This window comes from Thamnophis elegans, chromosome 1 (genome assembly GCF_009769535.1).
Source record: "Thamnophis elegans isolate rThaEle1 chromosome 1, rThaEle1.pri, whole genome shotgun sequence".
Classification (NCBI taxonomy): Eukaryota; Metazoa; Chordata; class Lepidosauria; order Squamata; family Colubridae; genus Thamnophis; species Thamnophis elegans.
In genome coordinates, this window is record NC_045541.1 from 185,207,895 (window position 1) to 185,220,142 (window position 12,248).

General features: G+C 40.6%; 1 protein-coding gene across 1 annotated transcript; it reads left to right on the forward strand.

Moving 5' to 3' along the window:
• Nucleotides 1–407: 407 nt before the first annotated feature.
• LOC116507168 (vomeronasal type-2 receptor 26-like) lies at nucleotides 408–11,145 on the forward strand. The gene is made up of 6 exons (XM_032215140.1): nucleotides 408–430; nucleotides 1,343–1,634; nucleotides 4,987–5,808; nucleotides 6,443–6,661; nucleotides 7,684–7,813; nucleotides 10,241–11,145. The coding sequence occupies exons 1-6, from the start codon at nucleotides 408–410 to the stop codon at nucleotides 11,143–11,145; spliced, it is 2,391 nt and encodes a 796-aa protein (XP_032071031.1).
• Nucleotides 11,146–12,248: the final 1,103 nt, after the last annotated feature.

Sequence of the window (12,248 nt, forward strand, 5' to 3'; positions counted from 1 at the left end):
GGCCTGGAGAGAGGTGAGGGTCCGAATCTCCGTGGGGAGTTCATTCCAAAGGGCCGGAGCTGCAACAGAGAAGGCCCTCCCCCGGGTGGTAGCCAGATGGCATTGGCTGGTAGACGTAACCCGGAGGAGGCCGACCCTGTGCGATCTAACGGGTCTATGGGAGGTAATTGGCAGCAGCATTCACTATGTGAATGTGTAATTGTATGTAAGGGGGGAAAACTTTTCAGGGGGGAAAAAAGGTGCCACAGGAAAGGGGCTTACAGTATGATGTAGGCAAATAAGAGAAGATCAAGAAGACACACAGAAACCAAAGATGAAACGAGAGTTGGGGGGGGGCACTATCAAGAATATATGACTTAGAGAATCCATCCAATTTTTAAATTCATTTTTATGTTTGTCGTGTCAAGATGAGGTCGCAGGCTGAACCAAGGTAGGCCTCAAGCCTGAACCAAACTAGGGTCTCATGATATTAAGCTTTAACTGTTCATATATAGAAATTGCAAAGGTTTGCTTTTAGGACATGTGCGGTTAGACACGGGTTAGAGGCGCATGAAACCTGCTGAGGCAAAGTCTCTATTTTAATGTATTTGCTGAAATGTGTCTGGAAGACACATTTAGCTTCCTCAAAATACGAGCTCCTCTGCTCCGTTAGCTGACTATGTATTATGACTTCCTGTAGACATAATATTGCTGTAACTGAAGGGCGAATCTTGAGGGGTATTTCCAAAACTAACAGATGGCTTTATCTATAAACTATATAAGGGATTTCCTGCCTGTCACTTGGGGTTCAGGCCTCTCTGACCTTGCGCAATAAACTATTCCTTCCCTGAAGAGCTGGCTTGCGTGTCCTGTTTTTTCTACAACAAAGATAAATTTTTATATAATACAATAGAAGTAGATAATGAGACCTTTTCTAAATGCTGACCTGGCCAATATAGATAATATGGAATAACAAACAGCAGAGGTATACCCGGACCATGCTGAAGTTGGTTTGATTTATGGGTCAAGATATTTTATATAAGATTTGCCATAATTTAATTTGCCATAATTTAAATGAGGTCAGATCTGACTGCAATGGGGTATTGCCAAAATGGTGTTCTAATAAATAACTGGATTTCTTTTGAAACTTGGCTCAAGGCTCATGAATTAATTAGGGCATCTTTCGGAAAGCTGACATTGAATTCTCTCAACAAAACAACTGACTGTCCTTCCTTCTTTGTTTAAAAAACACCGAATTATACCTGGAACTTGCTGCTCCAAAGAACACCACAAAAGGCCAAAGAAGTTCTACCAGCACATGTGTCCTTTTCTATAAGGGACCCCATTTTTTTTCTTACTGTAGACTCATACCCAAGAATTATCAGCAGTTCCTGGCCTTGGTGTTTACAGTCAGAGAGGTCAACAAGGATCTGGTTCTCCTGCCCAACATCACCCTTGGCTTCCACATCTATGACAATCGCCAGACTGAGAAGAATATTTTCTTAATCAGCCTCTCCTTGGTCTCCACCCGAGGCCAAATGGTTCCAGGTTACAAATGTGACAATCAAGACCCTCTGCTCTCTGTCATTGGAGGTCTCAACTCTAAATCGCCAAAGCGGATGGCCTCCATCTTCAGCATCTTCAAGGTCTCACAGGTAAGGGAGCTCCACTGGAGACAATATGGAGTAGACAAACAGCAGAAGCACACCCAGAAGCTCAAGGTGAAACCAAAGTTGTTTTGTATTTTTTCTTTTTTTTAAAAAAAAAGGTTTTTTTATTTTAATTGAACAAAAACACACACACAAAAAAGAAACATCCTTCATTACATCTTGTAGAAAGCCTGTCGATTGGTTACAGATAACTTTCATGCATTTCTTCCACAGTCATTACCTATAGTTCATATTAGATTATACACTTTAAATCAAAAATCTTTGTATATCTTACTATCAGTGTACCACAATTCTCATTTGACTACAATTATTTGAACATGCTTTTTCCTCAAATCATTCATACTTAAAGACACAACCACATAATGGCATTCATTAGCTATTTCAAAAAATTCTCCAATAACATTACACCCTTATGACATCTTTTAAGTAAAAGTCAATTAATAAAGTTTCTAAAACTTTTCCCCCCTTTCCCCCCCAACTCACTGTTTAGAATTTATATCCAAGTTACTTTTGCCAATTACATAGCATATATATATTATTAAACAATGTCCATTGACATTTCCTTGTTGTTATTATAATTGGCTAAAAATCATTTACTATTTATGTCCCATCTCCTCTCATCAGACTCCCCCCCCAAAAAAAAACCTTACACCTTTATGACAAGATCTAAATAAAAATTTGTTAATAAGATTTATAGGTCTTTTTCCCAGGTCACAATTTGCAATTTATATCCAAATTTCTTTTACTAGTTTGCCAGTAAATGTATATAACGTTAATCTGTATCCATTATCATTTCATCATTGTTATTATAGTTAATTATTTGTTAACAAATAAACATTTAATAACAATCTAAAACAATCTAGAAGTTACTAAATTCCTACTTATTGATCACCAAAATCAACTAATTTTTTATTATCAACTTTCATTGTCAACCTGTATCTTTCCAGTAACAAAACAGTCTTATATCTCTTGCCAATTGTGGTGTCAGTCTTCTTTTTATCTCCTTTATAAGGTTTTTATAGACTTCTCTCCGCACTTTGTTGCTTGAAGGATCTCTCAGGTAATCTCGTTGCCCTCCAGCTGTTACTAAAATTAGTTTGTCTTTAGTTGTCAATCTTGCTTCTGAAAAGATTTCTCTTCTTAAGTCCATCATCATTACCATTTTTTTTTCTTCTGTATCTTGGAATCTGGGGTAAAGCTCCAATTTGTCGAATTCCCTTTTCCATATTCCCTTCTTTCCACTTTCACCCACATTTGCTCCATTAATAAATTCATCTATTATCTTGTCTTTATCTTCTATGTCTTCATTATCCCCTTTAATTTTTGCGGCTCCAACCCCTTCATCTTTTGCTGTGAGGAAGACTAATCTTTCCAACTTCTTCTCATTTCTCCCATACCCTTCCAATAGATTTTGAATTCCAACCAAAATATTTTGGAATTTTAAGGTTTCTTCATTTGATTATTGATCCATGTTTCCAAAAAGAAGAAAGAAAGAAAAAAAACTAATAGCCACTGCCACTCTAGCCTTCCAGGCCTCTTTTATTTTTTAATTTTAGGTTGACTTAAACACAAGTTCTTTTGTGCTCTTCAAAGGAGAAGGGTTCTGTTTTTTTTCCCTTTCTTCCCCTGCCAAAATAGTTCTCAAAGGCAACAATTCATGCCCTTGGCTCTTTATCAGTTTCTGTAAACAAATTGCAAACCCTTCAGCTACAAAGTCAGTGAAATCAAAGAAGGAAAGAGAAGAGATACTTTGTTTCAAAAACTCCAACCTCTGACCTCCGAGTGGCAGTGTTGCTACTTTTCACTTTTTAATATTTATTCCTGGCTTATAGGAAACAAAGTTCTTTAGATTTCTTTTAATGAAATTTAATAACAAGTAATAGGGAGAATTGTTAAAATAAGAAGGAAGGTTTTAATCCAGAAGTCAAAAAAATAAAGCAACAAAAAGCAGAAGAAGAAATCTATCCATTCACTTTAAGAGGAGAAACAAGAAATGTTGCGAGCACTTCAATCCACAAAGTATAATTATAAAGGAAAAAAAGCTTTCCAAAGCAATCCAATATAAGTTAATTTCGCTGCTTACTTATTTTGCTTAAGGATCTAATTTGGCTTTAAAGAAAATTTTCTTCAGGCAGTCTTTCGCAAAAAAGAAAAAATATATCACCAGATGGACTCACTTTCCCTTTTCACTTCCTTCCTTCTGGAGCCATCCCAACTTCATCAGCCTGGGGGTTGCCTATTTACCACCAGCTTGAAGTGCTTCCCTTGGGTCGATCAGGGACTTTGCGATGTCCCTGAGACCAGCAAGGCTTCATCTTCCTGATCACCATCTCTGCGGGATGGTTTAGGTCTCAATGGACCGTTGAGCGGCAAAAGTGTCAACGGCGGTCTCAGAGTATCGAGACCACGCGTTGTGACATCGCGACATTGGCTCCTCCTTCCAAGGTGAAACCAAAGTTGTTGAAGGGGCCACATTAGGAGTGTGAGACTTAGAGAGTCCATGCTGAAGTTGATTTTTATATTTTGTGGGTCAAGATATATTTTATATAATCCCAAAGTGCTAGATAATGATGTATTTCTGAAATGTTGCACTTGCCAAGAAGAATTCCTTCCTTATTCTTCATTAATGTAGTGAGCTTTTCAGTGCAGATTATTCATGTTGATATTTTCTTCCCTTGTCTTCTGACCTGTCATAACCAGACATGACCTGACAAATGCGCGCATGACAAAAGCGCACCGATGAAACTGCAATGTCATCAACTCGCCCACAACAGGGCGCCGACAACAGCGCACCAACAGAAGTGCGATTTAAGTTAAAGTAAGGGAAGCGCAATTTAAGTTAAGGTAAGGGAAGTGCGGTTTAAGTTAAGGTAAGGGAAGCGTGATTTAAGTTAAGGTAAGGGTTAGGTTGAGGGTTAGGTTGAGGGTTAGGTTGAGGGTTAGGTTGAGGGTTAGGTTTAGGGTTAGGTTCAGGATTAGTTTCAGGGTTAGGTTCAGGGTTAGGTTCAGGGTTAGGTTTAGAACTCGTGGTTATTACTTGTTTGTTGAAGGTGCGCTTTTGTCAGCGCACTGTTGTCAGTGCACTTCTGTGCTCATTCGTCGGCATGATTTAGAACTCATGGTTTTCTTGCCGCAGTTTCATCGGCGCACTTTTGTCGGTGAACCATAACCAGATCAAATATGTAACTTGTAGCTCTTCCTAAGAAGGGAAGAAGCATTAACTTGCAGCTCTAATTGAGTCACCCTGACTGGTGGAGCAATAACCAGACAATGGTGACCTCTAAAGTCACCATAAAACTTCACTTTGTCATTTAAAGAAGAATCTCACTTTCTCCAGCTAGGCATTGGCTTTGAGTTCTCTCGGGGAGAGAGAAGTGTTTATCCGTCCTTCTTCCGGATTAATTCCAAGGATTTTGCTCAGTATGTGGGCTTAGTCCAGCTGCTCCTGCATTTCCAATGGAACTGGGTTGGGCTGATAGCCAACGAAGATGACAGTGGAGAACATTTCATCTCATCTCTGATGCCAATGCTGAAGGAGAAGGAGATCTGCCTGGCCTTCACTCAAATGTTGAAATCAGATAATTTTCTCATTACAGTGCATAAATTTGTTCTTTTTTTAAACAACTGTTGTAAAGCTGACATGGTTATTCTCTTTGGAGACCCTCACACTAATGCACATATACAGTCAGCTCTGCATTTCGTAAAGTTCACAAAGTCATCGCTTCAGAAAGTTTGGATCCTAACTTCCCAATGGAGGCATAATGTTGGGGCAGCTAAAGACACATTTCAAGTTGTAAAGCCCTTCCATGGGGCTTTGCAGTTAAGGGACCACACAGGGGATATCTCAGGATTCAGCCATTTTCTCATGTCTTTGGACCCTTTGAACTCACAAGGGGACATTTTTCTCCCGCAATGGTGGGCAAAAGTCTTTGACTGCAAGATCCATAAACCAAGAAAGAAGCAAAAACAATGTACAGGAAAGGAGAATTTGCAGAATGTGCCAACTCATATTTTTGAAACCAGCATGACAGGTGAAAGTTACAACATCTACAATGCCATTTATGCTGTGGCACATGCATTGCATGCCATGTATGGATCAGGAGCCCAATCAGCCAGGATGAGGCTTGGAAAGAAGATCTCAAATGTCCAGCCATGGCAGGTAATCTACACGACTTTATAATCAGTCCCCCGAAAGAAAGTTTGCTGTCTGTATTTCTTGAATTCCTGGTTAAATATCTGTGTGCTACCATACTAGTGCACTTCAGAACAGAGAGGGGAAAGAATTATTTAAAAACAACAATATGAAAAAAGTACAAGTGAACCTCAGTTTATGACCACAATTAAGTCCAAAACTTCCATTGTAGTTGTTAAGTAGGTTTTGCCTCATTTTTGTCACGGTTGTTAAGCACTCTAGATAGTGATGTAGATGCATTTGTCATTCACAAGATCTTGGGTCAAAATAAGTATTTTAAAATGTATATAGCCAAGTATCACAGGAACAAAACCATAGAAGGAAATTTGGAGTACAGAATTAAAGTCTTGTCATATAAACATCATTCTGGTCCAGTTGGGAAGGAAGAAGCCATGACACATATGCCCAATCGTAAAGTGCTGCGGAATGTGTCAAATATTTGGTGTTACTCCTGGTTGCTCGGATCTCGACCAAGGGAACATGTCTAGCCTTTCCGACATTCACCTAAGATGCTGACCATCACAGAATGATAGAAGCCATGATGTCTCATCTGCGGCTTTCAGGCGGTTACTCCAATTCCTGAATGTCTCTTTTCTTTCAGATCCTTACCCATTTGGGGAATGTCCACTTCAACAATTGTGCTGGGGATGAAATCTCCTTCTCAGAAAATGGTCTGGGATCTTCTCAATATGATCTTCTCAACTGGGTTTTCCTCCCCAATCAATCTTTCGTCCCTGTGAAAGTTGGACAAATAGATCCTGGGGCTTCCCCTGGCCAAGATTTCACCATTAGCTCTGATGAAATCATCTGGGCCACAAAGGTGAGCTCATAGGAGATCCTGCAAATTTAGGGAAAGATTCATCCTCTCCTGGGGATGGGGAATATCCTTCAAACTGGAAACAGGTCTATTGAATTACAAAATATGCAGACGTTTGGTGAAAATCCTGCTTCATGAGTAACACAATTGAGGTCAGATATGTGGCAGGTCTACAAAGGTTTGGGGTGTCAACTTGTAAAGCATTTCTGTGTCTGTTATCAAGTTGACATTGGAGGAAAGGGGGGAGAGAATTCCATGCATACCTTCGGCTAGAGTCAGATCTCAGATTACTACAGCAGGCTTGTGAGCCGCAAAAATTTACAACCTGATGCAGCACCTCGTTGGTGAATGTGACTCTCTGTCAGGTTTCCGAAATATGCCCTAATTAAATTACGAGCCTCGAGCCAAGTTTCAAAAGAAATCCAGTCATTTATTAGGAACAACATCTCGGCAATACCCGCATGGAGTCAGATCTAACCTCAGTTTAATTATGGCTGGACTTTACCTCTGTTTCTTCCCTCCCCTCAATCTGTGTCATAAATCACATTCACCAACGAATGTGAATATAGTAAGAGTTCCGACACTAGCCGAAGGTATGCATGGAATTCTCTTCCCCCTTTCCTCCAATGTCAACTTGTTAACAGACATGGAAATGCTTTACAAGTTGACACGGGGTTGGGAAAAACTTCTGCTTGAAACCTAGGATGCAATTGGAGGAAACAACAATGGTTTCCATGGACCATTCCTCTTCAGTTGGATCCTCGTGAATCCTTTTTTAACAAAGCTCAATGCTTTTCCCCACCTTTCTTTCAAGACTGAGCTCCCAGTTCCAATCTCCAGCATCCACTGACGGGTCAGGAATGCTATTGGCCAGAAGCCCTCAGGAGATGTTTCTGGTTTCTTGTAGACTATGGTGAACCATTTCTTTTGAAGACCTTCTGAACATGGAAAAGGATATGTAGAAATCAATAATGAAGCATGTTCATTGCTTAGGCCATCTCAAGCATTCCTCTTTTGTCTCTTAGAAGGCGCCCCTTGGAAGGTGTGGCATGAAGAGGTGCCACGCAGGAGAGAGGAGACTTGTTCCAGAAGGCAAGCAGGTCTGCTGCTATCAATGTGACCCTTGTCCAGAAGGGACCATTTCTGATAAGACAGGTAAATCACACTTCAAATATTGCTCTTTCAGGATCAAGGAAACTATTCAGCAGAACCTAATATTAATATGCTTTCATATTAATTCATTTTTGGTAGGATTGTCATGCTTCAAAGTATTCATAGTTCTCACAGAACATCTCAGTTCATGGATCTAAACTCAACTTCCCAAACAAGCCAACTTTCCTGCTCCTTACCAAGTTAATACTGAATAGTTTCAATAAGTACCCTACTAGCCTTTCTTCCCCTACTTTCACATCCCATTGGGATAACTAGCTACCAATCTTTTTGTAAAGGATCAGAATGTGAAGTTCAAGTTCTCATTTTAATTTCAGGGTGTGCTTCTTCTTTCAGCATTACTAATCGCCCAGGAAATTGATGGACCTATAGGAAGAATAGGAGATTGATCTATCTATGTCTACTAAGCTTTCTCAGGGATGGGAAGAGTCTGTGTGGGAAGATTTGAAGTACAAAGCAAAGACATTGATCCAGAGAGCTCTCAATCCTGTTTTGTCTTTGCATGTTTCTTTCTTTTTTCCCCTCCTGTAATCAATTTCTTGTCAAGAGCCGGGGAAATCAGGAAGTCCCAACAGTTCTAGTGAGCATAAATATTTATTGTAAACTTAAGTTCTCTACAAGAATCTGAGCTACTAACTGTCAAGGGAAATTAGCTGGAGTTAAGAAAGACATTCACGGTGGGCTGGACTTAGATCTCTTGTGGGTGTGCAAGGATTCGTGACTTATAACGTGTTTGATGCCTCTCACAGGCCCAGCCTGTTTATCTCCTACATTTCCCGGTAAATCACTTTCGATCAGACTTTTCTCTCTCAGAACTCTCAGTACACATTTATTTGTCCTTTTCTCTCTCCTTTTGGGATCCTCTCAGCCCACAGCAATTGACAATGTACACACACACAAAAAAAATAGTAAGATTCCTGGCTTACAGATCTATCAGAATTCTGGGAGTTTCAATATAAATTGGGGGGGGGAACAAATTATGCATTGTCAAGATTGCTTGGAGATGGGAGATACTTCCAATATAATCTGCCAGATTCCCCTGAATGGATTACTCCCTTGACTATGTAGGAAAGACAGGGAGGAAGCTAACCCCCAGATCGCAAGAACACAAGCGAGCGGTCAGATGAGGAGACCCAAACTTATTGGTAGCCTCATACAGCAATGATCAAGGACACACATTCAATTTTGCAGCAACCAAGATTGTTGAATGAGCAGGCACAAAAACAGCCAGGGAAGTGATTGAAGCCTGGTAAATGAGCATCTCATCAGTCTACAGGAGTGCTGATTTACCTCCAGCCTATCAAGTACCTATCAAGTGAGGGTTGGGCAGCACAAGCAAATGACAGCTAATGACTTAAAAGCCAGTGATCAACACAATTTCAATTAACATCTAAAAATGCACCTACAAGAGACACAATAAATATCTCATACAGAACAGCACACACTCTACTAGAGAGAAGTCCCCTGAAGATCAGAGGTGGTATTCAGCTGGTTCAGACCGGTTCTAGCATCAGTAGCAGAAATTTTGAATAGTTTGTAGAACCGGCAACCCCCTCTGGCTGACTCCTCCCTCCCACCCCCTCCCCTCCTCCCCCCTAACACCCCACCTCCCTTCCCCCCCCCCCGACTTCCCAGAGCTCGTAGGTTTTTAACAAATACAGTCTAAAATATATTAAGACAAAGGAAATAAAAAAAGAAGTTAATAACATCCCTGCATTAAACTCAGCTTCTTCCTGTTGCACTAACTTTAAGCAGTTTAGATTATTCCTAATCTTAAGCATAGGCTATCTGGAATTTCTTAGTCCCGTATTTGTTTTGTATATAGTCAATCCATTTTTTCCAGTCTCGTTTGTATCTCTCATTTGAATGGTCTTTAAGATATGCCGATATTTTAGCCATCTCGGCTAAGTTTGTGACTTTCAATGTCCACTCTTGAGTTGTAGGCAAGTCTTCCTTCTTCCAGTATTGCGCCACCAACAGTCTTGCTGCCGTTATTAAGTGCAGAACCAAATTAGTCTCTTACCGCTGCAAATTCAGTACATATACCTAATAAAAATAACTGAGGAGTAAACTTTATCCTTCTTTTAAAAATATTTTGCATAATCCACCACATTTTTATCCAAAATGCCTTAACCTTTTGACAAGTCCACCATATATGAAAATATGTAGCATCGAGAGAACCACATCTCCAACATTTAGGCTGTACATTCGGGTACATAGAAGCCAGTTTTTTAGGATCTATATGCCATCTATAAAACATCTTGTAAAAATTTTCTCTCAGATTTTGTGCTTGTGTGAACTTCACATTTCTTACCCATATTCTTTCCCATGTATCCAACATTATTGGTTCTTCAATATTTTGAGCCCACTTTATCATACAATCTTTAACTAAACAAAGACTCTTGATTTCAGATGCAGCTGCCTGTGAACCTTGTCCAGAAGACCGATATCCCAACAAGGACAAGGACCAATGCATTGCCAAAAAGATCCACTTCCTTGCCTATCAAGAGACCCTGGGATACACTTTAGTTTCTTTCACTCTTACTCTCTCTGTGATCACAATAGCAGTCCTGGCCATTTTCCTTAAACATCGTGACACACCAATTGTCAAGGCCAACAACCGAGATCTCACCTACATCCTCCTGGTCTCCCTCCTGCTCTGCTGCCTCTGCTCCTTTCTCTTCATTGGTCAACCAGGGACCATCACCTGTCTCTTACGACAAACTGCCTTTGCCATTCTCTTTTCCCTTGCAGTTTCTTCTGTCTTGGCAAAAACCATCATGGTGGTTCTGGCCTTCATGGCCACCAAGCCAGGGAACAAGTCAAGGAAACTCTTAGGAAAACCACTGACCAACTCCATTGTCTTAGGCTGTCCCCTGATCCAGGCAGCTCTTTGTGTCACCTGGCTGGTAACATCTCCCCCATTTCCCAACATGGACTTCCACTCTTTGGTAGGAGAGGCCATCTTGGAGTGCAATGAAGGCTCAGCCTTGATGTTTTATGCTGTCCTCACCTACCTGGGTTTCCTGGCCTTCGTCAGTTTCACGGTGGCCTTTCTGACTAGGAAATTGCCTGACAGCTTTAATGAAGCCAAGTTCATTACTTTCAGCATGCTCGTCTTTTGCAGTGTTTGGATCACCTTCCTCCCCACCTACCTGAGCACCAAAGGGAAGTCCATGGTGGCTGTGGAGATCTTCTCCATCTTGGCCTCTGGGGCTGGTATCTTGGCTTGTATCTTTTCCTCCAAATGCTACATTATCCTATTCAGGCCTGATCTGAATTGTAGAGATAATATCATGAGGCACAAGAATCTGTGATTTATTCTGCACACATCTGATATTCATTTGAATATCTGATATATTTTGCACAGATTGGGAGATTTATTTTGATTTTGGACGTTTCATGTTTGATCTGATTTCTTAAAAAGGATGAAGTGAGAAAAGGGCTTGTGTATTATACAATTGGAAATTAAGTAATGCCTCTGATCACAAACTATCTGTTAATCAACAATAATCATCCATCCTTTATTTTTTTTTCATTAATGCTAATTGACCATAGTAATAAACTTGGAAATTAACACTGCAGCATTTATTGTTAACATTTCACACTGGAAGTTTCTCCTCCAAAGACAGAGGACTAAATGTTTTGTGTAGTTTGTCTAGAATTGGAATTGCCAACATAGATTAGAGAAGATTGGGGTGTGGGTGTGGGTGTGGGTGTGGGTGTGATTGAATAGAATAACAGAGTTTGGAAGGGACTTTGGAGGTCTTCTAGTCCAACCCCCTGCCTTGGCAGGAAACCCTACATGACTTCAGACAAATGCTTATCCAACATCTTCTTTAAAACTTCCAGTGTTGGAGCATTCCCAACTTCTGGAGGCAAGTTGTTGATAGATATCTTGGTTTCTGTCGAGGGGAGGAGCTGCCGCCGTCGGGAGCTCAACAAAGCTCCTGCCAGGACTCTGGTTCGTATATCTCATAAGATCTATAGATATCTCCCCTTTCTGGCAGAAAGGGGCAGAGAGGAGGTCAGTCGTTAGGATCTCTTTGTAATTCATAGCTTTTTTTTTGCTGTGAATGGAGAAGAGGTTCAACATTAGCTGAGCCTTTACTCCGGCCAGTTTTCCGCGCTGCCTTTTTTGCAGCCTAGGCAGATTGCCTCCCCCCCCAGGACAAAGCTAAGCTATTTAAAAGCCAATCCGGGCGGGGACCATTCCCGAGGAATTTCTTCTATTACTATTTAAAATACCAGCTTCAATTTCGCAAAAGGCTCCCTTTCTTTTTTAGCTGCGTCACAAGATGGCGATCTCGTAGCTTTTGTGTTTGATCTGACGTAGCTAGTTGACCCTACCCTCCTGAAGGCTTCTCCGTACTAATTGCTAAAAGATTAACTGAGGGGAGCACAGACTTTGATTTTTGGC